The following is a 27,545-nucleotide window of genomic DNA, read 5'->3' as shown; positions in this document are numbered from 1 at the left end:
GTGGGTATTACTGATTCAAACAAAGCTATAGGTAGGGCAAGTGAAGTGTTTGCATCACTACTGGAAGAGGTATCTGGGTCATATGAGGAGGTCAAAAAATCCATCTTAGGTGCATATGAACTAGAGCCTGAAGCCTACAAACAAAGGTTCAGAAATTTAAGGAAAGAATTTGGTCAAACATACATGGAGTATGAAAGGATCAGAGTAATTTTGGCAGGTGGATAAGGGCTTTGAAAATAGACAAAACGTATGAAGCTCTCCGAGAAATTGTACTTTTGGAGGAGTTTAATAATTCAATTCCTGATGTAGTGAGAACTCTTGTGGAAGAGCAGAGGGTTAAACCTGTGAGATTAGCAGCAGAAATGGCAGATAATTATGAATTAGTTCATAAATCAAAGTTTGGTTTCTGACATCAGTTTCAGCCTGTGAGGGATAGAAACTGGGGACATGAGAAATACTGATCTGATGGGAGATAATAAGGAGAGTGTGTACCTCAGACTAAAAAAGAAACCCAGGAGGGTGGAAAATAAATGAAAAATTTCAGATGTTTTCAGTGTAATAAACTAGGCCATGTAAATTCACAGTGTTGGTGGTTGAAGAAAAGCACTGGGAAGGCTGATGTGGTGAAACAGGAGAAGACAGTGCGGTTTGTAAAAGTGGTAAAGGAAAGCCCAAGTGAAGCGAAGGAGGTGCAAAAGATTGTACAGCCTGATCAAGAGGTGATTGATAAGAAGGTGCCAGATCTCTTTAAAGAATTTACTTGTGTGGGTAAAGTTTACTCATGTGTACCAGGAGGAGCAGGTAAAGAAGTCACAATTTTAAGAGATACGGGAGCTAGTCAATCTTTAATGGTAAGAGATGAGGAGTTATGTAGTTTGGGAAGAATGTTGCCAGAAAAGGTGCTAATATGTGGAATTCAGGGTGAGAGGAGTAGTGTTCAATTTTATAAGGTAAGGTTGGAAAGTCCAGTGAAGAGTGGTGAAGTGGTAGTAGGAGTAATAGAGAAACTATCTTGTCCAGGAATACAGTTTATCTTGGGTAATGATATAGCTGGATCGCAGGTGGGAGTGATGCCTACTGTAGTGGATAAGCCAGTGGAAAATCAGACAACTGAAGTGTTGAAGGACGAATATCCTGGGATTTTTCCGGATTGTGTAGTAACAAGGTCGCAAAGTCACAGGTTAAGACAAGAGGAGAAATTGGAAGTGCAGTTATCAGAAACGATTTTTGATCAAATAGTTGAAAAAGAACAAGAACAGGTGGTGGATGAGGCGGATATCTTTAGTTCAGGAAAAATGGCGGAGTTACAACAGAAAGATGTAGAAATAAAATGGATGTATCAGAAAGCATACACGGAAGAGGAATCTGAGTGTATACCAGAGTGTTATTACCGTAAAAGTGATGTCTTGATGAGAAAATGGAGACCTTTTCTGCAGGTGGATGAAAAGTGGGCAGAAGTTGATCAAGTAGTATTGCCGGTGGTGTATAGAAAGGAGGTGTTGCGAGTTGCACATGAGGTACCAGTGGGAGGTCATTTGGGAATAAGGAAAACTCAAGCTAAAATACAGAAACATTTTTATTGGCCTGGACTACATAAAGATGTAGTTAAATTTTGTCAATCCTGTCACACATGTCAAGTGATGGGGAAACTTCCAGCAGTGATAAAGCCAGCGCCCTTAATACCCATTCCAGCATTTGAGGAACCTTTTACAAGGGTCCTATTTGATTGCGTAGGACCGCTTCCTAAAACGAAAAGTGGGAATCAATATCTTTTGACTATAATGGATGTGTCTACTAGGTTTCCAGAGGCCATTCCAGTACGTAACATTACAGCTAAAAAGATTGTGTTACTTAAATTTTTTACTAGATATGGACTACCCACAGAAATACAATCGGATCAAGGATCGAATTGTACCTCAAGGTTATTCAAAGAAGTCATGGATAGCTTAGGAATAAAACAATTTAAATCAACTGCGTACAATCCAGAATCGCAGGGAGAATTAGAAAGGTGGCATCAGACATTAAAGACAATGTTGAGGGCTTATTGTCAAAGTGATCCAGAGGATTGGGATAAAGGAATTCCATTCGTACTGTTTGCAATTAGGGATGCACCTAATGAGTCAACCAAATTCAGTCCTTTTTAACTAATTTTTGGTCATGAGGTAAGAGGACCACTTAAATTGATTAAGGAAAAATTGGTGAGTGAGAAATCGGAACTTACATTATTGGATTACGTGTCAAATTTTAGGGAACGATTAAATAGAGCAGGTGAATTGGCTAGACAACATTTAAAAGTTGCACAAAATGTGATGAAACGGGTAGCGGACAAGAAGTCCAAAGTTCATAGTTTTGCCAGTGGAGATCAAGTTTTAGTGTTGTTACCAGTGGTAGGTGAGCCTTTAAAAGCTAGGTTTTGTGGACCTTATCAGATTGAAAGGAAATTAAGTGAGGTGAACTGTGTGTTAAAAACGCCGGACAGAAGGAAAACTCACCGAGTATGTCATGTGAATATGCTTAAAAGGTACTTTGAAAGGGAAGGAGAGAAAAAGGGGGCAGTTTTAATGATTCTAACTCAAAGTGACAAACCAAATCCAGATGACTGTGAATTTGACATACCTCAAATTAAATTGGAAAATGAGGATGTTCTTAAAAATTGGGATAAATTGTTGAGTTAGCTTCCAGAGTAAAAACAAACTGACCTGAAAGAGTTATTGATATCACATGGGCATATGTGTAGAGATAAATTGGGAAGTACTAAAATGGGTACACATGATGTAGATGTGGGAAATGCTGTTCCAATCAAACCCTTTAAAATTAGCACAGGTTAACAAAGAGATTGAGAGTATGCTTAAAAATGGCATAATTGAAGTGGGTTGCAGCCATGGAGCTCACCCATAGTGATAGTACCAAAACCAGATGGTACCCAAAGGTTGTGTGTGGACTACAGAAAGGTTAATGCAGTTACAAGAACGGACTCTTATCCTATCCCACGTTTGGGGGATTGCATTGAGAAAGTGGGACAATCAGCTTTTATTTCTAAACTGGATTTACTTAAAGGTTACTGGCAGGTACCTTTATCCGAAAGGGCGAAGGAGATTTCAGCTTGTGTGACTCCAGATGGTAGATACCAATTCAAAGTTATGCCATTTGGCATGAAAAATGCCCCAGCCACATTTCAACGGTTAACTAACAAAGTTGTTTCAGGATTACCCAATTGTGCGGTACACATCGATGATCTGGTAATTTTCAGCCAGACATGGACAGAACATTTGACACATCTGATGGAGTTATTCGATCGACTTCAGGAGGCGGGTTTGGTGGTAAACCTAGCCTAAAGTGAATTTGGAAAAGCCCAAGTCACTTTTCTTGGCCATACAATCGGACAGGGTTGAATGGTCACACGGGATGTGAAACCAACAGTTGTTGAGGAGTTTCCGATACCCTCAAGACGAAGGGAAATAATGCGAATTCTTGGCATAAGTGGATTTGATTGAACATTTGTGCAAAAGTTTTGTCGCGTGATTGCTCCACTGATGGACTTGCTGAAGAAACGTCAAAAATGTCAGTGGACAGCGGAGTTTCAACAGGCATTTGACTGCCTGAAAGCTGTGATAACCAATGTTCCTGTGTTGGAGAATTACAAGCGACTCTGTGATCAGATTGAACTAAAGTATCTGACTTTAAAGAGAAATGCCGAGGTGTAGAGAAATGGACGGATCGTGCAGAGACCTTCTTGTTCAAAGACAGTGTCAATCGAGAAAGATTTCATTTGGAGGAAGAAGAATGAAAAAAAATGGACTATATTATTATACCTGTTTGTGTGTGTTGTTTTTTGAAACGATAAAGTATATTTACTGTGTGCATTTCTTAAAGGATGGTGAAAAGGTGAAAAATGAAATCATCTTGAAGTTGATGGTTTATTTTTTTCCTTAGGGGGAGGTGTCATGTGAGAGTACCTTTAAGAAATGGTTATTTATAAATGGGTATGCATATAAATATCTGTAGTGAGAGCACCTTTAAGAAATGGGTGTTTATTACTGCAGTGAGATCAGAATGTGGGTGGAGCTGGGCTGTCTGTCAGCTTTTTACTTTCGTCTTAGGCTGTTTGCTGCAGGGTGTGTTTTAGTTTCATTTTCAGTGTTGGGGCTGAAGTCAGACCAAGCAGGTGTACTGCTGTTCTCTCTGCCATCAAAAGACCAGGGCGGGATTCTCCGGTCCCGGCGGGACGGAGCGGCGTGAACCACTCCGGCATCAGGCCACCCCAAAGGTGCGGAATCCTCCTCACCTTCAGGGGCTAGGCCCACCCCAGAGTGGTTGGCGCCCCGCCGGCCGACATGGAAGGCCTTTGGCGCCCCGCCAGCCGACGCGGGTCCCGCATGAGTGAGCGTCAGCTGATGTCATCCCCGCGCATGCGCAGAGGGGGGTTCACCTACGCGTCGGCCATCGTGGAGGCTTACACGGCCGGTGCGTAGGAATAGATGGCACAGGCCCGCCAGCGGATCGGTGGGCCCCAATCGCAGGCCAGGCAACCGTGGGGGCACCCCCCGGGGCCAGATTGCCCTGCGCCCCCCGAGGACCCCGGAGCCCGCCCGCGCCGCCAGGTCCCGCCGGTCACTCTAATTTACGCCGGCGGGACCTGCATAGAACAAGCGGAGATTCGGCCCATCGTGGGTCGGAGAATCGCCGGGGGGGGGGGCCGCCGACTGGCGCGGCGTGATTCCCGCCCCCGCCGAATCTCCGGTGCCGGAGAATTCGGCAGCCGGCGGGGGTGGGATTCACGCTGACCCCAGCGATTCTCCAACCCGGCGGGGGGTCGGAGAATCCCGCCCCATCTCTTGATCATTTGGTGAATTCAGAATTATAAATGTTTTCAGTAGTGACTTTAACCTGATGTGCTTCTGGGATATGCTTCTGTTCATGATTTTGTTTTTAAGTCGTATGGATGTTAAAAGGAAAGCTTAAAGGATTACTTAGTGTTGTAATCTTTGGGGGTTGTATTTGAATTAATGGTTGCTAAGATGTTCACTGTTTGTTTTAAAAAGTTTAACTTGAGTTCATAGAATAAACATTGTTTTGCTTTAAAAAATACTTTTCCATTTCTGTTGTACCACACCTGTAGAGTGGGCCATGTGCTCCCCATACCACAATCTATTAAAAGTTGTGGGTCAGGTGAACTCCATGATACACTTTGGGGTTCTCTAAACCCTGGCCCATAATAGTACGTACTACTGAATGGGCAGCATTGCCTTTGAGTGGCAAAATTACTGTGATCCTGAATTTCAATGCCACTGGTTAATGCATAATATTAGTGATGCTATTAGGAAGGCCAATGGAATGTTAGCTTTTATCCCAAGATGATTTGAGCACGGGAGTAGTGAGGTCTTGATTCAATTGCATAGGAGCTTGGTGAGACCGCACCTGGAGTAGTGTGTCCAGTTTTGGTCCCCTTACTTCAGAAAGGATATTATTGCTATAGAGGGAGTGCAACGGAGGTTCACCAGACCTGTTCAGAGATGGCGAGACTGTCTCATGAAGACAGATTGGGCATACTAAGCCTGTATTCTCTAGAGTTTTGAAGAATGAGAGTGATCTCATTGAAACCTACAAAGTACTGAAAGGAACAGACAGGATAGATGCAGGTAAGATGTTTCCCCTGGTTGGGAATCTAGAATCAGGAGCAATAATCTCAAAATAAGGGGGATGCCACTAAGAACCGAGATGAGAAGAAATTTCTTTACACAAAGGGTTGTGAATCTTTGGAATCCTTTACCCCTGTAGGTTATGGAAGCTCAGTCATTGTTAAAGCAGAGATTGATATATTTCTGATTAACAATAACGTAAAGGGTTCTGGGGATGGTGAGTATAAAACGCATTGAAATGTCCGATCATCCATGATCGTATTAAATGGTGGAGCAGGCTTGCTGGGCTGAATGACCTACTCCTGTTCCTATGTAACTCAGTGTTGCATAAGGAATGTCCTTAAAATTCTGTATTCCAGGAAGAATTACTTCATCCCTTTCCCATGGAAAAAGCAAAGCAGGATGAAAAACTAGGACATCAGTGTGGAAGGAAGGCTTCCCAAGAGTGCAAGGATTACACTTTCATCTTTTGCATCAGGACCTGGACAAGTATATAAACAAGAAGGGATTCCATTCTCTCAATATGCAGATACTATCATGACAATCAGTGAATCAGTCTACTCCTGCCTTCCTGGCAGCAGTAAACTGTATCTTCCATCAATCCTTAATACCACATCTATTCTATTCAGATCATCGTTTGTCAGGCTGGATGCTTGGGACATGGCTTAAGACACCTGTGAAGAACAGTTCAAACTAATGTTTGACTTTCTGAAGCAGATGTTTTGTTGCCTGTCCCACTCTGGAGGAGATCTGCACCTTAGCCCAGAGTCCCTGCATTTGTTATCTTCTGCTGTACATACTCAGACTTTGTTTGTTAATGGAACCAGCAATCGGAATTATCTGGGGATAATGGTGTGCATGAGCCTGAAGATGAACAAGAAATGAAGATGGCAAAGAAAAGTTGCCATGACCAATCATGTCAGCTGCAGAAGCTGTGAGGCAGCAATTAATTGAGGAGACCAAGATTCAACTAAAGAATCTCTCCCTTCCCATCTCTCCCTCTTACAATTTCACGTTCCCTGCACTGATTATATTAAGGCCCCAAAAGTGTAAACCTTCTTATGTTTCATAGTATCACAATTATGAACGTTAAACCGGCGGCACAGTTAACAAAAGACACTGAGGTAACTCATTCTAAAATTAATTATTCCACAAAATTAACTTTAGAAAAGTCAGTATCACCTAGATAGCATCAGCAAAGCCCTGCTTCCTGACTGGTGCACTCATTTCTCACTTCTGCTGCTTTAATGTTTCTCCAGCAGTTGGAGCGTGGGAAATTGATGACTTCTGAATTTCCAGTGAGGTCATATGGAGGTAGCCATGGTTGAAAACCTCAAAAATCTATACCTGCAGAGAGCTCTGCTGCAAACTGATTCATCCAGGCAGTGACTGGAGCAGCTTTTTGCTTGTACCAACAAGGATACTAGCTGAGAGGCTGGTGGGGTAGGTAGCACCTGGATCATAAAATTTAGCTGCCTTTAGCAGTTACACATCTCCCTCTGTTTATCCTTGCCACTAACTGTTCCTTCCTCAGGTCTCCCAGAATCTTCCTGGGTGAGCTGAAAAGGAGATGGGCAGCACAATGGAAGATAAATTGTCACTCAACTGTCCCCTACACCACAGCCTCTCAGCTAGTATCCTTGTTGGTACAAGCAAAAAGCTGCTCCAGCTAGTGCCCTTTAGGTGCCAAGCAACCAGGTTGGCCAGATACTCCAGTTGCTGCCTGGATGAATCAGTTTGTAGTGGGTCCCTCTGCATCCGAAGTGTTTGCCCACCATGGCGATCTCATGTGACCTTAATGGAAGTTCAGCAGTCATCAACCTCCCAAGCTCCAACTGCAGGCACAACACATGATACAGGCAAAAAAAGGCAAATAGGGGAAAACAAGCTCAAGGCCCTATGGATGCGAAGGAGTCAATATCATGAGATTTGTTAGAAATCAAATCATAGAAACATTGGTGAGGTCAGTAAATTTGTAATATTGCAACCAGGTTTTAGGTGCTTTGTTCCTTGCATTGTCCTCCACTATTACTTCAGAACACTTTAGCCCTTTCACCCCCCCTACCCAGTGGAACCCCTACCCTGTGGAAACAACCTCCACTTGGATGCCAAACTCAGCATTTAAAAATCCCATGGCTATCACAGTAACTGTTCCTGGAACCTATTAAGTTTCTATGAAGTATAGCAAAGTGCACCTTCACTTTGAGAGGTACAGGCTATCTTAAATAACATCAACACTCATCATATTCAAATCCCAGATTAGGCGAGCTTCCAATGAACATCATGAGTAGTGCTGGATGCCTGCCTATTTGATACTAATTAAAGATGGGACCAATTTTGAAACTCAACAGCAGGACAATTGCCATTCCAATGTTCAGAATCCAAAGGAGATTGAAACAAAACATTGTAACATTGAATTTCATTTTTAAAATAAATTCAAAGTACCCAATTCTTTATTTTGCAATTAAGGGTTGATGCACAATCAATAACCTCAGAAACGAGATTGGAGACAACTGAAGGCTTTATTACGCTAGATGTTTCCCCCAGCAGCGCAGGTACAGAAGAAAGCTGCTGGGGCGGCATGGGCTCTTATACCCCGCCTTGCAGGGCGGAGCTAACATGCAAGCTTATCCAATGGGAACAAGTACATTCTCCACCAATGGTATTCCGGCATTACTAGGTACCGTAATCCTCCTAACACAGACTACCACAAGGGGCAATTCAGTGTGGCCAATCCACCTACCCTGCACATCTTTGGGTTGTGGGGATGAAACCCACGCAGACACGGGGAGTAACATTGAATTTTTAACAGTTATAAGTAACCAAAATCCACTTAATTATTGGCAGTAATTCAATGAATCTTCAAATGTGTACAAAAGGTGTTGATATTTGGGGGTTTGAGGAAATGTTTTTTACTTCAGTGTTTTAATGTTTGTAACACAGAAAGTAGTAAACTCTAGTTTCCACTATAGCTTCAACAGACCAATTGAACAGAAGTTATCATGAATATTCTCTTGAAAGGCACATGTTCCTCCCAGTGACATCTTAAAAAAAACATTTAATAGTAGTCAAAAGTTTTAAACGTTCTCAGCACGAAAAGGTTGCTAAAATACGAATGACAAAAATTTGGCAATGATAGTTGGCAAACATTACTGTAGTTTATTGCATAGGCTCACATGATTTGGTCCACTTTAAGCAGTCAATTCCCATGCAAGCTAGGAACCAAACACTATTGCACAATACTCCATTGTTGCATTGGCCAGTTGTCTGGTTAATTGTGACCTACTCACTTCTACTTGTGAAAACCTACATATTAAAAATAATTTGATCATTTAATGCTTGCAGTGATTGGTGTATTTAAGGTGTATATGAGAATTCAAAGACATACAAACAACGCATAGCAGGGGACTGTGAGAGATTTTTATAACAATGATGGCCTACATGTGCAAAGTCACACATATGATCAGGACCACAAGTGGAATAAAATCACATCCTACAATTCATCATAAGTTGTGTTTACACCACATATCAAAGTTAAAAAAAAATCTCAATTCACATAAAAATGAAAATAAAAATGAATTTTAAATCTTTGATCAAAGATACTTGCAAAATAAGTTTTCTCAATTCATAGGAGACAAAAACTCATGGCAACATGGTCATGTTTCTTTTTTCAAACAATTGTAAATAACCAAATGTGCAGATTGAGCTCTGGCTCCAGTGGCATCGTCTCTTTTTATCAGTGCCATCTGTTTTCAAATGTGATATTATCTCCAAACAATGCAAAAAGCATTTCACAAAAATGAGCTGTGGTATAAACATAAGCATTTTACAAATTACTAGATTATTCTACAGTATTTGTTTAAGACTAAAACATAAAGCTTTCAACTGAGTTGCAGTTCTGAATTAAAGTAGCTGGGATAAACTAATGAATTGTGAGTGAAGTGGTTTGAGTGATAGCTGGGGCAGCTTGTAGTATTGTTGTCATTCATATCAATTTTATTTCAAAAAATTCTAGACTAGGAATTATTACTTTGACCTGCAAAATGCCCTTCTTGTACTTATTTCTTTCCAGACTGGTTGTTGCAATGCTTTGGCCTAACATAAAATAATAATCTTAAAAGTATTCTGAAATTACCTTGATAAAGTTACATTTATGTATTTCCTGCACAACTGTGAAATCTATATTTCGAATTAAAAAAGCTTTTGGCCTATATAATTCCTTTATCCGAAGTCTACTAGCATAATTTACATTGGTGGTTTATATTCATACACGATTTCTACATGTTTTGTAATCAAAAGGCACTAGTTCAGTACTTGAGGCTTTTAGGTACAACCTCTAGTTTACACTTTATCCAGAAAATTGTATGACAAGATTATACAAACAGTGCATGTTATGACACAGTATAATACTAACTTAAACTCGTGGGGGTAATTTAAGCTGATTTCTAAACTGTTGTAAACATTAAGAAAGATGGTCACATTCTCTATGGATTTAATCAAACTGTTGATCCTTGATGTAAATGTTCTGAGACAATCTTTGAAGTGCAGTCCCATGTTGGTGATGTTTCAAGGATGTGGTATATCCAATTTGATTGTTCTGAAGAAATGCAGATGACAGTTTGAAATGCAACTCATCCTTACTGATGTCTGGTACAGTCATACAGAGGAAGGAGCTTTGTTGTTTTCTGATTTGCCAGTAAATACTGGATGATGTTGGAATGAAATAGAAGGAAGGGAATACAGTGGATATGCTTAGTTCTTAATTGTCTACAACACTCAGTCATAAATTGTCATGCATTTTATAGAATTATTAATTATTCATAAGACAAGGGTTGCCAAAGACATTCCAACTATTTAAACCTCTCTACTAGCCCAAGTGCAAATTCCCATTAGATGTAGATGATCAAAATAAGACAAATTAAAAGTGCTTTGTGATAGGTTGAGCTTTTGTATAAACTCAGAATGCAAAAATAATTTTGTAGGTGACTTGATGACCATTATCCCATGCATACAAAATTTTCTCTTTAGGATTGTAGTCAATCTGTGTGGTATAAGTGTATTCATTGATGAAGGGTAACTTTGGATTTATTTCAGTGTTTGTGTGAGTATCGTATGCATAAGACACTTGGCCTTCTTTTTCATTGTAAGTATCTACTGCATACAAAACACCACAAATAATGAAACAGTTGCCATAGGAATTGCGCTTGAGGCCTGTTTTCCAAGTTGTTTCCTTATTCATTGAAAGATCAATAGGATCTAGTTTGCTGATGACTATGATTTCATTCTGGGAGTACTCATAATAGACAGCAGGGTAAATAACCCACAAGCCACTTTCATCAACAGCAAAATCAATGTCTGAATGTCCTCGCCATTTCCATGGCGTTGTGTCTTCATATACTACATCATGAAGAAGGGTCCAGGCTGCCACAAACCTCTGCTTAATATCATACTTGATTATATTTCTGGTAAAAGCCCGATTGTAATAGAATGACCCATTGTAAACAACATGGCCTGTTCCAATCCAGTTATAAGGAAGTTTGTACAGATTGCTCCAGCGCCCTAGGAAAAGAAGATACAAATGTTAAAACTGCTAACTAGTAAAGTCACTCAAAACCAAATTACTGCCACATTTAAAAAGTAAATCTTTCATATGGGTGCAATTCAGCGGACTCAAGTTAAAATCCGCTGAATGGTACATTTGACAGTGTTTTTAAAAAATATATATATTTATCCAAGTATTTCAACAAATTTTCAACAAACCCCTCCCCCCCCAACAAGAAGAAAGAAACAAGAACACAAGCAGAAATTATACATTGGATTTCCCCCATATACAATAACCCCCAATATAACAGTAAAAAACATAAATAGGGAAAAGAAAACGCCTTAACCCAAACGCCACCCCAAAAGAACCCCCTCCCCCCCCCCCCTCGCCCCCGCCCCTGGGCTGCTGCTGCTGACCTCCTAACGCTCCGCAAGATAGTCTAGGAACGGTTGCACAGACCTTCGCAAGGCAAACTTTATCCTCTCCAGCTTGATGAACCCTGCCATGTCATTGATACAAGCTTCCACACTAGGGGGCTTCGCATCCCTCCATAGTAGCAAAATCCTCCGCCGGGCTTCCAGGGACGCAAAGGCCAGAATACCAGCCTCTTTCGCCTCCTGCACCCCCGGCTCGTCCGATACCCCAAATAATGCTAATCCCCAGCTCGGCTTGACCCGGGCGTTCACCACCTTGGACATAGTCCTCGCAAAGCCCCTCCAAAACCCATCCAGCGCCGGGCACGACCAGAACATATGGACGTGATTTGCCGGGCTCCCCGAGCACCTCCCACATCTGTCCTCCACCCAAAAGAACCTACTCAACCTCGCCCCTATCATATGCGCTCTGTGAGTAACTTTGAACGGTATTAGTCTGAGCCTGGCGCAAGAGGAGGAAGAATTAACCCTACTCAGGGCATCAGCCCACAGACCCTCATCTATCTCCTCCCCAAGCTCCTCCTCCCACTTGCCCTTTAACTCCTCCACCGAGGCATCCTCCTCTTCCTGCAGCTCCTGGTAAATCGCCGAAACCTTGCCTTCTCCAACCCATACACCCGAAATCACCCTGTCCTGAATCCCACATGCCGGAAGCAACAGGAATTCCCTCACCTGCCCCCTCACAAACGCCCTTACTTGCATGTACCAGAAAGCATTTCCCGGGGGTAGCCCAAACTTCTCCTCCAGCGCCCCTAGGCTCACAAACGTCCCATCGATGAACAGGTCCCCCATTCTTCTAATCCCTGCCCGATGCCAGCTCCGAAACCCCCCATCCATCCTTCCCGGGCCGAACCGATGGTTCTCCCGAATCGGGGACCAAACCGAGGCTCCCACCTCGCCCCTGTGTCGCCTCCACTGCCCCCAGATCTTCAGCATCGCCGCCACCACCGGACTCGTGGTGTACCTTGTCGGCGAGAGCGGCAGCGGTGCCGTCACCAGCGCCCTCAGGCTCGTGCCCACACAGGACGCCATCTCTTCCACGCCGCCCCCTCTCCCTCCATTACCCACTTACGGATCATCGCCACATTGGCTGCCCAATAATAGCCACACAAATTTGGCAGTGCCAGCCCCCCCCCCCCCTGTCCCTGCTATGCTCCAGAAACACCCTCTTCACCCTCGGGGTCTTATTCGCCCACACAAATCCCATGATGCTCCTGCTTACCCGTTTGAAAAAGGACTTGGGGATCAAAATGGAAGGCACTGGAACACAAAGAGAAACCTCGGAAGGACCTTCATTTTGACCGACTGCACCCTACCCGCTAGTGAGAGTCGCAGCATATCCCATCTTTTAAAATCCTCCTCCATCTGCTCCACTAACCACGTCAAATTGAGCTTGTGCAGGGCCCACCAACTCCTAGCAACTTGGATCCCTAGGTACCGAAAGCTCCTTTCCGCCCTCTTCAGCGGTAGCTCGTCTATCCCCCTTCCGTGGTCCCCTGAATGCACCACAAAGAGCTCACTCTTCCCTACGAAAAGTCCCCAAACTCCCTAAGGCTCCGCATGACCTCACCCATCCCCTCCACTGGATCCGCAACATACAACAACAGGTCATCGGCATGCAACGACACCCGGTGTTCCTCTCTCCCCCGAACCAATCCCCTCCATTTCTTGGACTCCCTCAGTGCCATGGCCAGCGGCTCAATTGCCAGTGCAAACAACAAGGGGGATAAGGGGCACCCCTGCCTCGTCCCCCGGTACAGCCGAAGGTACTCCGACCTTCGACGGTTTGCAGCCACACTCGCCATCGGGGCTTTATATAGCAGCCTGACCCAACTGATGAACCCCTCCCCGAACCCAAACCTCCACAACACTTCCCAAAGATACTCCCTCTCCACCCGATCAAGGCCTTCTCCGCGTTCATAGCTGCCACTACCTCCGCTTCTCCCTCCACCGAGGGCATCATAATCACATTGAGGAGCCTCCGCACATTTGTATTTAGCTGCCTACCCTTCACAAATCCTGTCTGGTCCTCATGAATCACCCCCGGGACACAGTCCTCAATTCTCATAGCCAGCACCTTCGCCAGCTCAACATTGAGGAACGAGATCGGTCTATACGACCCACATTGCAATGGATCCTTGTCCCGCTTCAAGATCAAAGAAATCAACGCCCTGGACATTGTCGGGGGCAAGGTCCCCTCCTCCCTTGCCTTATTAAAAGTCCTCACTAGCAACTGGCCCAGCAGGTCCACGTATTTCCTGTAAAATTCAACCGGGAACCCATCCGGCCCCGGGGCCTTCCCCGCCTGCATGTTCCCCAATCCTTTAACCAGCTCCTCCAGCCCAATCGGCGCCCCCAAATCAGCCACCTGCTCCTCCTCCACACTCGGGAACCTCAGCTGATCTAGGAATCGTCGTATCCCCTCCTCCCCGGCTGGGGGCTCAGACCTGTACAGATCCCCATTGAAGTCCCTAAATATCTCGTTTATTCTCACCGCACTCTGCACCGTATTCCCCCCTCTATCACTAACTCCACCAATCTCCCTCGCTGTCTCCCTCTTACGAAGCTGATGTGCCAGCATCCGACTCACCTTCTTCCCATACTCATACATCGCCCCCTGCGCTTTCCTCCACTGTGCCTCTGCTTTCCCCATGGTCATCAGGTCGAATTCCGTCTGGACGTTCCGTCGCTCCCTAAGTAGCCCCTCCTCGGGGGCCTCTGCATAACTCCTGTCCACCCTTAAAATCTCCCCCACCAACCTCTCCCTCTCCCTCCCCTCTCTCTTCTCCCTGTGGGCCCTAATGGAGATTAGCTCCATTATCACCTACACCTCCCCATTGTCGTTGGCCTCCAAGTATCTTTCAATACACCCCCGCACCCGCCCGCACACCCCCTCATCCGCCAACAGTCCCACATCGAGGTGCCACAGCAGGCGCTGGTCCCTCTCCTCCCCCAACTCCAGCTCCACCCAATGTGGGGCGTGGTCCGAGATGGCTATGGCCGAATATTCCGTTCCCTCCACTTTCGGGATTAGCGCCCTACTCAAAATGAAACAATCTATCCGGGAGTAGGCTCTATGGACATGGGAAAAGAAGGAAAATTCCCTGGCCTGCTGTCTGGCAAACCTCCATGGATCCACTCCCCCATCTGGTCCATAAACCCCCTAAGCACCTTAGCCGCAGCCAGCCTCTTACCCGTCCTGGACCTAGAGCGGTCCAGTGCTGGGTCCAGCACCGTGTTGAAGTCCCCCCCCATTATCAAGCTTCCTACCTCCAGATCCGGAATCCGACCCAGCATGCGTTTCATAAATCCGGCATCATCCCAATTCGGGGCATATACGTTCACCAGTACCACCCGCACCCCCTGCAACCTCCACTCACCATCACATATCGACCTCCATTATCCGCCACAATATTCAGTGCCTCGAACGACACCCGCATCCCCACCAGTATTGCAACCCCTCTTCGCATCCAGCCCTGAATAAAAGACCTGCCCTACCCATCCCTTTCTCAGCCTAACCTGTCTGCCACCTTCAGATGTGTCTCCTGGAGCATAACCACGTCTGCCTTCAACTGGCCCTTTATGTGCGCGAACACCCAGGCCCTCCTGACCGGCCCATTCAGGCCCCTCACATTCCAAGTTATCAGCCGGATCAGGGGGCTACTCGCCCACCCCCCCCCCCCCCCCCCCCCCCCCCCCCCGCCGACTAGCCATCTCCTTTTCTAGGCCAGCCACGTGCCCGCGCCTCCCGCACCCTCCAGTCCCACAGGCGGCGGACCACTGCCCCGCCTACCTCTCCTGCTTCCAACTCCCCTTTGGCCAATGCAGCAGCTAACCAGTAGCCCCCCCCGTCCCTTCCCCCCTCCCCCCACTAGATTCTCATCTAGCCATTTTGCTCCCCCCATGACACTCCCGTAAGTCAGCTGACTCCTGCTGACCCCGGCCTCTCCCGCCATTCCATCGACCCCCCCAGTGTGAGAATCCCCCCACCCGTTGGCAGTCAGTGTGCGCTCCTCTCCCGCACCGCCCTTCACCCCGGCCCCGCCCCCATCCTTCCCTAACGCGGGAAAAATCCCGCGCTTTCCGTCTGAGTCAGCCCCGCCCCCTCTGGCGCAGCTCCTTTTTGCGGCCTTACCCCAACTCCCCATCCCCGGGCCTCCACCCCCCCTCTTCCTCCGCGGGGCCATGTCCCTCCAACACCGACGCCCACACTCTCCCACAGCCCCCACCTCAAATCCATTCACCCATCTCCACCCAGCACTCAAACCAAAAGAACATTCCCCAAACGCAGTAAACACAGTAAATATCCCCCCACGACAAACCCTCAGTTTGAGTCCAACTTTTCAGACTGGATAAAGTTCCATGCCTCATCAGGCATTTCAAAATAGTGGTGCCGATCTTGGAACGTGACCCACAATCGCGCTGGCTGCAGCATCCCGAACTTCACCCCCTTCCGATGGAGAACCGCCTTAGCCCGGTTAAAACCAGCTCCGCACTCCAGACCTGGTAAATTCGGATCTCCGTGTTCTCCCATCTGCTGCTCTGTTATTTTTTGGCCCATCTCAGGACACACTCTCTGTCCATAAAGCAATGGAACCTCACCACTACAGCCCTTGGCGGCTCGTTGGCTTTGGGCCTCCTTGCCAGGACCCGATAAGCCCCATCCAGCTCCAGGGGCCTCGGGAAAGCTCCCGCACCCATCAGCGAATTGAGCATCGTGCTCACAAATGCCCCGGCATCGGGCCCCTCCACTCCTTCAGGGAGACCCAGAATCCGAAGATTCTTCCTCCTCGACCTATTCTCCAGGTCCTCAAATTTTTCCTGCCACCTCTTGTGCAGCACCTCGTGCGCCTCCATCTTCACCGCCAGGTCCAATATCTCGTCCTCGTTCTCCGAGGCTTTTTGCCGCACCTCCCGGATCGCCGCCCCTTGGGCCTTCTGGGTCTCCACGAGCTTCTCAATCGGCGCCTTCATTGGCGCCAGCATTTCTGTCTTCAGCTCCGCAAAGCAGCATTTAAGGAACTCCTGCTGCTCCTGCGCCCACTGCGCCCACGCTGCTTGGTCTCCACCCGCCGCCATCTTGCTTTTCCTCCCTCGCACTTTCCGCTGCACCAGGATCACTTTTTGAACCGCAACACTCCTGGTTCAATCCATATAGTGTTGGGGGAACCCTGCTGTCACCTTCCCACACTGGGATCCGTCGAACAATTGCCGTGGGGGCCCCTCTGATGAGCCCAAAAGTCCGTTCCCGGCGGGAGCTGCCGAACGTGCAACCTACCTAGGCATAGCCGCAACCGGAAGTCCCATTTGACAGTGTTTTTTGGTGATGCAGCGCCGAGAAACATCCCGCTATACAACTGCACACTTTTTAAAATAAAATATTTTTATTCTCCTTTTTCACATTTTCTCCCGAATTTACACCCACCAACAATAAACAATAATCGGCAACAGATATGTCAATCCCCATAACAATAACAACGATCCCATCCTTCCACCAACCCCCAAACATCAGCCCGCATGTTTACATAAACAAATGACAAAAAAGAATCAGGGATTCCCCATAATCATCCTTAATATACACAGCCCCCCTGCCCCCCCAACCCTCCCACCCATTCCCCCCCCCCAACTAATGTTCAATGTTATCCAGTTCTTGAAAGTGCATAATAAATAGTGCCCATGACTTGTAGAACCCCTCCGAGCTTCCCCTCAGTTCGAACTTAACCTTCTCAAGTATTCCAACAGGTCCCCCCTCCACGCCAGGGCACTGGGTGGAGAGGTTGCTCTCCATCCCATCAGGATCCGCTTTAGGGCGACCAACGAGGCGACGGTTATGATATCTGCCTCCGCACCCGTTTCCAACCTTGGCTGGTCTGACACCTCGAATATGGCCTCCCGGGGACCGGGTCCAGTTTCACTCGCACCACCTTGGAAATTACCCTAAAAACCACCTTCCAATACTCCCCTAACTTTGGACAGGACCAAAACAAAATAACATGATTAGCGCCCCCCACCCCCCACCTCCCCGCAACGCTCACACACATCTTCTACTCCTTCAAAAAATTGGCTCATCCTCGCCCTCGTGAGGTGCGCTCCATATACCACCTTCAGCTGTATCAGCCCCAACCTCGCACATGAGGTGGAGGCATTCACTCTCCGGAGCACCTCACACCAGACCCCCTCCTCTATAACCTCTCTGCGGTGAATGATATTTGTATACATATGTACCCTTAATGCGTAGGCCCCTTTAAGACTGGGTTTGGAACCCTGGGGGACTCCGCCCCCAGGAAGCTGTATATAAGGTTACGTTCAGTAGGCAGCGTGCAGTGAGCACACTTCTCGGCAGCTGTCTGGTTTTCTGGTTATTAAAGCCTTTGTATTCTCGAACTCCTCTCCTGAGTCGTAATTGAGGGTATCTCACTCTCCCAGCTCTTCCTCCCACTTTGCTTTGATCCCTTCCAGTGGTGTCTTATCCTCTTCCAGAATAGCTCCGTACACCGCTGACACTGCCCCCCTTCTCCAGTCCCCTTGTCGTCAGCACCTCCTCCAGCAATGTGGAGACCGGTTCCTCCAGGAAGCTCCGTATCTCCTTCCTGGCAAAATCCCGAACCTGCATGTATCTAAACACTTCTCCCTGCTCCAGCCCATACTTCGCTTCCAGCTCCCTCAATCCTGCAAACCGACCCCGAAGAAACAAATCTTTTAGTGTCTTAATCCCCTTCTCTTCCCATTTCCGAAAACTTCCATCCCACCTCCCTGGCTCAAATCTGTGGTTCCCCCAAATTGGCATTTCCCTTGACCCTGCCCCCAACCTGAAGTGTTGACGAAACTGCCTCCAGATTTTCAATGAAACTATTATTACCGGACTCCCTGAGTACTTCCCCGGGGCTATCGGGAGCGGCGCTGTTGCTAGTGCTTTCAGCCCCGACCCCCCGCACAAACTCTCCTCCATTCTGACACACTGGGAATCAACCCCTCTGACCCAGCTCCGCATCTTCTCCACATTCGCCGCCCAGTAGTAATACATCAGGTTCGGAAGACCCAAACCCCCTGCCTGCCTTCCCCTCTGTAGCAGCACCTTTCTAACTCTAGCCACCTTCCCTCCCCATATGAACGAGGTAATCCTTCCTTCAGTCTCCCTGAGAAAATCGGTAGGCATTGAAAAATAAACAGAAATCGCGGCAACACATTCATTTTAACCGCCTGTACCCGACCCGCCAGTGACAGAGGGAGGCCATCCCACCTTGCCAGATCGGCTTTCACTCTCCCCACCAAACTAGTGATGTTGTACCTGCGAAGCCTCCCCCACTCCCGGGCAACCTGCACCACCAGATACCTAAAGTAAGTCCGTGCCCTACGGAATGGCAGTCCCCCTTCCCCTGCCCCCACCCCCGGCCGAGACACCACAAAATACTCACTCTTGTCCAGGTTCTGCTTGTACCCCGAGAAAGACCCAAATACTCGCAGTAGCTCCAATATTCCTCCTATCGACGCACTCAGTTCCGACACATACAGCAGCAAGTCGTCGGCATATAAGGACACCCTATGCTCTATCCCCCCTGCACTATTCCTTTCCATGCTACCGAACGTCTCAATGCGATGGCCAACAGCTCAATCGCAAGTGCAAACAACAGGGGGGACATAGGACATCCCTGTCTCGTCCCACGGTGGAGAGAAAAGTATCTCGAACTGATATTGTTTGTGCGGACACTCGCCTTCGGCTCCTTATATAATAGCTTTACCCAGTTCACAAATGTTGGTCCAATCCCAAACCGCTCCAGCACTGCCATCAGGTACCCCCATTCTACTCGATCAAACGCCTTCTCTGCGTCCAATGCCACAACCACCTCTGTTTCCTTCCCTTCCGCCGATGCCATAACAACGTTCAAAACCCTCCTAATGTTCGAAAATAGCTGCCTCCCTTTCACAAACCCCGTCTGATCCTCCCCTAACACCTTCTGGAGGCACTCCTCCAACCTACCCGCCAGTACCTTCGCCAATACTTTTGCGTCCGCATTCAGAAGTGATATGGGCCTATACGACCCACACTCCGTCGGGTCTTTATCTTTTTTTAGCAACAGTGAAATCGATGCCTGCCCCAAGCTTTGTGGCAGCACTCCCTTCCCTATCGCCTCCTCAAACATCCCCACCATCAGGGGTGCCACCTTATCCTTAAATTTTTTATAATATTCCACCGGAAACCCATCCGGCCCTGCCACCTTCCCCGACTGCATCCTCCCAATCGCATCCTTTATCTCCTGCTCCACTATTGCTCTTTCTAATATAGCCAACTGCACGCTTTTGGCCTCAGGGAGTTTGTTCCCCCCGAGGCTGCACTTAGATGGATTTCCTGTTGGCTGCAGATTGCCATTTTGTCCAGATGCCCTGATCTTTCCTCTCTATTTCAGGTCCCCTATGCTCTTTTGCCCCCCCCCCCCCCTTGGGGAGGCTGCCAGGAACTCTCCCCCCCCCCTCCCCCCGCCTGACAAGACCCACATGGGCTCGACCCCTGGCATTGCCAACCAGGCACCTGCACCCCCGGCACAGCCAACCTGGCACACTGGCAGTGCCAAGCTGCCCTGTCCCTAACTACCAGGTCAAGGGTCTGGCAGACCCCCACACCCAGGTGCTGTCAGGACTGGTCCATGTTTGTGTGGACCAGTACTGAACGGCACCCTGGTGAGGTCTCCCAGGTGCAGTCGGTGAGTCCTGGCAACCGGGTGAACAGCTCATTTAAATATCCAGATCTGGATCTTGCCCAGCAAGGGATCGCACTGGGAGGATCGAATCAGGTGACTCATGTGAGGTTTTGCTCCCGGCGGAGCCCAATTTGGGGTTCGCTCACGATTCACCCATTGCACCTGGATCAGTGCCGAGCGCGAGGGGGTCACTGAATCATGCCCAAAATGTGCTGGATGGAGCCTGATGTGGAGGGATCATTGTTTCATGGATGCGTGGGAGTGTCGCTCCTTGAATAATGTATATCCACTAACGTGAACTTAGAAAGTTTAGCATACACTGTTTATCTAAAATTTCCACAGTCAAAGGAATTAAAACAACAATCATCAGCTAATGTAACAAATAGAGAAGCATAATCTTAAAATTATGCGTGTAAGGGTCATCACTAAGTTGAATGTTCCTGCTACACCAATCTAGTGATTTGTAAAACATGTTATATCTCACCTTGTTTAAAGTTTTCAAGGTTCCTGAATTCTACCAGGTTGTTTCCATAGTAATAGTTTGTCACATAGATCCTGTTATCTTTGGCTATGGGATCTTTCATCCAGGCACCCTCATTACGGCCGTAATTATGGTGTTTCTCAGGAGATTCGATCATTGACAAAGTCCCGTAACACTCACCTTCTCTGACTTTAGATAAAAAGAACAGCAGTATGAATACCAGGTACTTATTGATTTAAAGGATGTGTGACATTGTGCAGTAGTTTGTTGGCCCTATATGTCTGTATTATGCAACTTACAAATCATTTATTATTTGATAAATGTGAGGTAATAGAAATCTTTAAATCAATATATTTGTCCACACTGAAGCAACACAATTTGACATCATAGACCATTTCTACCCTCAGTATTCTCCATTTAAAAAATTATTTCATGGGATATGAGTGTCGCTGGCTGGGCCACCATTTATTGCCTATCGCTAATTTCCCTTGAAGGGGCATTTAAGAGTCAACCACACTGCCATGGGTCTGGAGTCACATGTAGGCCAGACTAGATTTCCTTCCATCAAGGACATTAGTGAACCGGGTGGGTTTTTACAACAATCTACAATGGTTTCATGGCCATCATCCAATTCAAATTTCACCATCTGCCGTGGTGGGATTCTAAACCTGGATCCCCAGAACATTACCCAGGTCTCTGACTTACTCGTCCAGTGACAATACCACTGTGCTATTATTGCCTCCCCATATTGAGTTCCCAACCTGAGCCACATTATCATCAGTGGGGGTAATGAGAGGGCAGAAAGAGGTACTCAGCAGAAGTTGGTTGCTGCTCCAAATGAGGAGTAGAAAAATAGAGCAGAGCCATCAACATTAATCATATTGCCTCTGAGCAGTTGATTTAAAGGGAATCTTGAATTCTTGTACTTTGTCTTCTTGCCTTCTCAACTTGGCAGTGTGCATGGCATAGGATGATCAAGAAAGGAAGAAAATAAATGAACAAAGCTAAACTCCAGATAATGATTTTATGAATGAAAATGGATCAAACTAGTTGTTTTTAAGAAAAAAATAACAAAAATAATGAACAAGTAAACATTCAATAGTTAAATCTAAATATGTGAAGAAGTGTTATTTATGTTATAATTTGTCTGATTATAATCCTGTGAGGCACCTTGGAACATTTTACAATATTATAGGTATTTGTAAATGCAAGTTATTGTTACTCGTTGAAAATTGTATTATTTTCTGAGCTGTTGCTGCAAGTGGGATCTGGGAAACATTACAAAGGATTTTCCATAGAAAATTTGTAAACCAGGTTTCATTGTATTCAAATTATTGAAAAGTTAAAACTATTTAAAAATTACTTTGTGCAAAATAAATATACCTTTATGTGGCCCAGCTGACCGAGTGCGTGTGTTGGCGGTGAGTGTGGTCGTCTCTATGGTACCAGTGCTTGTAGTTTCTGTAATGGTTGCCGTGGCACTTCTGGTGACAGGGGCTGGAGTAGCTGTTATATTCTCTGTTCTCCTGCCAGCTACTTCGGATTCACGAGAAACCGGAGTCTTTCCTGCAGCTCTTGACTCCTTATCCTCAGAACGTAAAGTCCCTTTAAACGAATTATCTGAGAGTGGTTTAAAAAACATCAATGTGGCTCCATTTCAAATTGTGCAAAAGAAAAATGTCACTAACTGGATTATACAAACTTACAGAGCATTTATTTCTTATTCCATTGTTACAGTTCACAGGCACTTTTTTTTTTAAGCACAGATCATCATTTTTTCAGATTTTACAATGCTCAAGATACTGGCTGAGGTTTTCTGTTTCTGCATTCATCAGGCTGATGTTTTGCCCATTAAAGTAAATGGGTAGAAAATTGAAAGCTGGCAAACACAGAAAATAAAACCCCGGCCAGTGTATTCAGTGCCACTGATTTACAATGACTTCAATCAAATTCCATTTTCATTACGCGTAATTCTGAAAAGATTATGAGGAATGAATTACATGATTCTGTCCATTTTCCTATGAAAGTCATAAAAAAGCCTTTTGTTATTATTTACTTCTGAACTGTAGTGCATTATTATAGTTTTGGAAGCATCCTCTTTGCAACTTTCTGGCTCTATAGGGTTTATAATTTGTGCAGTCTCCAAGAAAGAAAAACAAAGGTTTTCAAAATGTGAAGGACAAGATACATTGGTCTTCTGCCTTCGTGAATTTGAATCTAACATATGATAATGGGATTAGAGCTTCTCTTTGAGCAGGAGCTTCCTGTCCTTGGGATGGCAGGCTTGGAGGCCAGGAAAATAGAAAGAGTCCTTGGCAAGCCTGAAGGCAGCCAATTAAGAGGCTAACTCCAGTAAAATTGCTGAGCCATTCCCACTGCCAGCAATATAGGTCCTGGACCCTCATTTTATCCCAACGTTGGGGTCCCGAAGCTCAGGTAAAATCCTACCATTTTACTCTGTGGAACTTCTATGTAAAAATTGGGTCAATGGTTTCAATACAGCTCTTAATGGGCACATTTGAACATAATTCAGCATAAGTAACTGGCCCATAGAAATTCATGGACAATAAAAGTGTTGAATATTGCACAGAATTCTGTGTGCTTTGAGATTTTCTTGAAATTTACATGTCCTGTTCTTTTAACTTAAAAAATACAGATCAAACAGTGATTTAACATTATTGTAGTTTTATCAAATTCTATCTCAATTAGCTTTCACCCATAACATCTAAATCTCAGTTGGGGAGCTGTTGGATGGGTCCAAGTCTCGACCGAGGCTGAGCCAGAGCCTAGGCCAAGGTGGGGAGGTGGGAGTGGATCCCACGGCTGCTGAGTAACTGGATGTGGGAGGGGGGGGGGGGGGGGGCTGGGATGAGAGGCATTGTCCATGGTGGAAGAGGGGCTGATTATGTTCAGAAGATATAGGAGCAGATTTAGGCCATTCGGCCCATCGAGTCTGCTCCGCCATTCTATCATGGCTGATATGTTCCTCATCTGCTACCTACAATGTTACAGACCAAGAGCTGGATTGCAAAATCAGCCAGGGCATCTCCTCCCGAGAACACATGACCAAGGAGCAGGAGATTTAGCCTCCCATCCTGGCCTCAACTCCACTGTCCTGCCCATTCTTCATCACCCTTCAACCCATTACTAATTAAAAATCTGTCCAACCCCTCCTTAAATTTACTCACTGCCCCTGCATCCACCGCACACTGGAGTAGCGAATTCCACAGATTCAGAACCCTTTGGGAGAAGTAGTTTCTCCTCAAATCAGTTTCAAATTTGTTACCTTTTATTCTAACATTATGACCCTTCATTTTAGAATGCCCCACAAGAGGAAGCATCAGCTCCATGTCTACTTTATCCATACCTTTTAGCATCTTGTATACCTCAATTAGATCTCCCCTCATTCTTCTAAACACTAGAGAGCATAGTCTTAAAACTGTTCAAACTGTTCATCTCCTCATACGACAAACCCCTTATATCTAGAATCAACCTAGTAAACCTCCTCGGAACTGCCTCCAATGCCACTACATCTTTCCTCAAATAAGGGCACCAAAACTGTGCACAATTCTCCAGGTGCGGTCTTACCAATACCAATGTATAGTTTCAACAACACTTCCTTACCTTTATACTCAATTACTTTTGCTATAAATGCCAACATTCCATTTACTTTCCTTATTAATTTTTGCACCTGTATGCTCGTTTTCTGTGACTCATGCACGAGGACACCCAGATCCCTCTGCATTGGAGCACCCCAAAGTCTCTCCCCATTTAAGTTGCCTTTCCATTTTTTCGACAATAATGCATAACCTCACACTTATCCATGTTAAACTCCATTTTTTTACTCCACATTTTGGCACACTCTCCTAACCTATCTAAATCCATTTATAAGGTTCTTATTTCCTCATTGCAACTTATTGTTCCACCTATTTTTGTGTCATCTGCAAATTTGGCTATAGAACCTTCTATCCCTGTATCCAAGTCGTTAGTATAGATTGTAAATAGCTGGGGCCCAAGGATCGAACCCTGTGGCACCCCACTAGTTACATCTAGTCATCCAAAAAAAGACCCATTTATCCCGACTCTCTGTCTCCTGTCTGTCAGCCAGTCTTCTATCCAAGCTAATAAATTCCATGCGGTTACACCTTGTGAATTAACCTTCTGGGCGGCACCTTATCAAATGCCTTCAAGAATCCAGATGTACTACAACTACAGGATCTCCATTATCCACTTTGCTTGTTACATCTTCGAAGAACTCAAGCAAATTAGTCAAACGTGATTTGCCTTCATAAGACCATGCTATCTGATGGATAGCACTTTGGCTTTCCAAATGTCCTGATATTATATCCTTGATAATTGATTCTAACAATTTTCCAACAACAGATGTTAAACTAACTGGTCTGTAATTTCCCACATTCTATCTCCCTCTCTTTTTTAATAAGGGTGTTAAATTAGCAGTTTTCCAATCCACTGGAACCTTTCCCGTGTCCATGGAATTTTGGAATATCATAACCAATGGATCCACTATCTCTGCTGCCACTTCCTTTAACACCCTAGGATGTAGGACATCAAGCCCTGGGGACTTGTCTGCCCTCAATCCCAAGTGTTTGTTGAGTACTGTTTCCCAATTGATGCTGATTGTTCCACGTTCCACCCTTTCTATTATCTCTGAATTGCCCGTTCCTATAGGAATGTTACTAGTGTCTTCCACCATGAAAACTGAGGCAAAGTATTGATTTAGCAGCTCTGCCATTTCTGTGTTCCCCACTATTAACTCACCAGTTTAATCTTCCAAGGGGCCAACATTCACCTTCGCGACTCTCTTCCCTTTTATGTACCTGCAGAAGCTTTTGCTATTCTTTTTGATATTCTGTGCTAGTAATTTTCGTAATTTACCTTAGCTCTTTTTATTTACTTTTTTAGTATCCCTTTGTTTATATTTGAAATTTTCCCAATCTTCTAGCCTGCCACTGGCCTTACAATATGATATAACTTAGTGTCTGTCCTTATAATGTCCGTGTGTGTGTCTGTGAAGCCAAAGGAATCATGTTTATTTGATATGTGACCCGAGAAAATGCTTGGAATTCATTCAATTCCTTTTTAGTTGTTAGATTTTCAATTGGAGGCCGCATTCCTAATTCATTATTTTTTAAAATATAAACTTTTTTCATTTTTCATTTTTTCCAATTATGGGGCAATTTAGCATGGCCAATCCACCTTTGGGTTGTGGGGGCGAAACCCACGCAAATACGGAGAGAATGTGCAAACTCCACATGGATAGTGACCCAGAGCCAGGATCGAATTTATTGACTAAATTTGAATCTTTCAACGTCAATTGTGTCAGTTCAGGTTCTTCTCAACATCTGAACCAATCAATCTCCAAAAATAGTACTTATAAAACAAATCATTAGAACTGCTTGACAACAGTAGAATTCATATTATGATGAAAAATCCCAAGATCATGGGTCATTTTTAATGTGGGTACAAAGCGCCACAATTAATGTTCCTTTGGTCCATCCAATATAAGTGCCATTAAGGTAACGTGAGGAGGTACATTAGCTTGGAAATGACAAGTATATGTGAATGAAACCATTTGTTAGCTGATGGTTAGCTTGGTGCTAGAGAATTAATTTGTATTAATTAATTCATCTGATTCTAATTTTTGGTTTCCTGAAACTGCAACAACAGCCCAAGTGTAGTTTGGCACGGATCCAAACCAGCCAACTAACCTTGACAAAGCTGGAGCAACAGAACCAAAAGGATCCAACAAAACATATTTGTTGTCACTGCAACTGGAAGCCAACAAAAAAATATCACTCCTGGAACCAGCTTCCTCTGGAAGGCACAATGAAAGGCACACTCCCAATGCTTTGTTTCTGTTTCCTGTATATTGAATCCCATATAATGTGCACTACACCCATGTATGAACATATGACTGTGTTAAAGAATTGCAACAAAAATAGATTCAAGTGGGAAAATAATTGTTAGTGATCCCAGAAACGAAATTCACTTTCAGTACATTCGCTATATTAATTTATGGACCATTTATTTATTTTTCAAGTGTTTTCAGTCTTACAGATTATTCATTATCCAATTGAATTGGAATTAATAGCAAGTAAAATACAAAGTTACCTCCTGTCACAAAACAAAACCAAACTCACTTCTGATAGGCTGCATCATTTAAATCACCCACAGAGTATTTTCTATTTATACCACTTTCTTAGAATTTTATTACTCTGAATACTTTTCCGTTCTCACTGATTAATGGCAGCTGGGTGAAGCAGTACTTTTATCCTGCAAATAACCACCAGTGAATTATCTTACTGCAGGGCAGAATTTGTCAGCTGCACTCTTCTTTAAAGTATGTCCCTGATACAATAGGAACTGAATTTAACCGAAGATCAATATCATTAATTTGTATTACTTATTTCCCAATTGCTAGGAAGGAAAAAGATTTGGTAACTTCAGTACCCTAACTAAATCTGCACATAATATTCTGACCAAAGAAATAAATCAGTTATGTAGAATATTCTACATATTTGATAGCGGCATGGTGACACAGTGGTTAACATTGCTGCCGCACAGCGCCAGAGACCAAGGTTTGATTCCGACCTTGGATAGCTGTCTGTGTGGAATTTGCACATACTCCCTGTGTGTGCGTGGGTTTCCTCCGGGTGATCCGGATTCCTCCCACAGTCCAAAGATGTGCAAGTTAAGTGGATTGGCCATGCTAAATTGTCCCATAGTGTCCAA

At 45.2% G+C, this 27,545-nt stretch overlaps 1 protein-coding gene across 1 annotated transcript in view; it reads right to left on the bottom strand.

Annotated features, from left to right (window-relative positions):
• Positions 1-8,777: 8,777 nt before the first annotated feature.
• olfml2a (olfactomedin-like 2A) overlaps positions 8,778-27,545 on the bottom strand; it is a 96,168-nt gene continuing 77,400 nt past the window's right edge. Inside the window, exons 6-8 of the mRNA XM_072488441.1 lie at positions 22,176-22,412; positions 20,796-20,981; positions 8,778-11,198 (exon numbers count right to left, since the gene is read on the bottom strand). Coding sequence (XP_072344542.1) covers positions 10,597-11,198; positions 20,796-20,981; positions 22,176-22,412 — 1,025 coding nt within the window. The 3' untranslated portion in view covers positions 8,778-10,596. The remainder of the gene's footprint in view (positions 11,199-20,795; positions 20,982-22,175; positions 22,413-27,545) is intronic.

This window comes from Scyliorhinus torazame, chromosome 22 (assembly GCF_047496885.1).
Source record: "Scyliorhinus torazame isolate Kashiwa2021f chromosome 22, sScyTor2.1, whole genome shotgun sequence".
Classification (NCBI taxonomy): domain Eukaryota; kingdom Metazoa; phylum Chordata; class Chondrichthyes; order Carcharhiniformes; family Scyliorhinidae; genus Scyliorhinus; species Scyliorhinus torazame.
The sequence above is the reverse complement of the archived record's forward strand: the minus strand, read 5'-3'. Positions and strand labels throughout refer to the sequence as shown.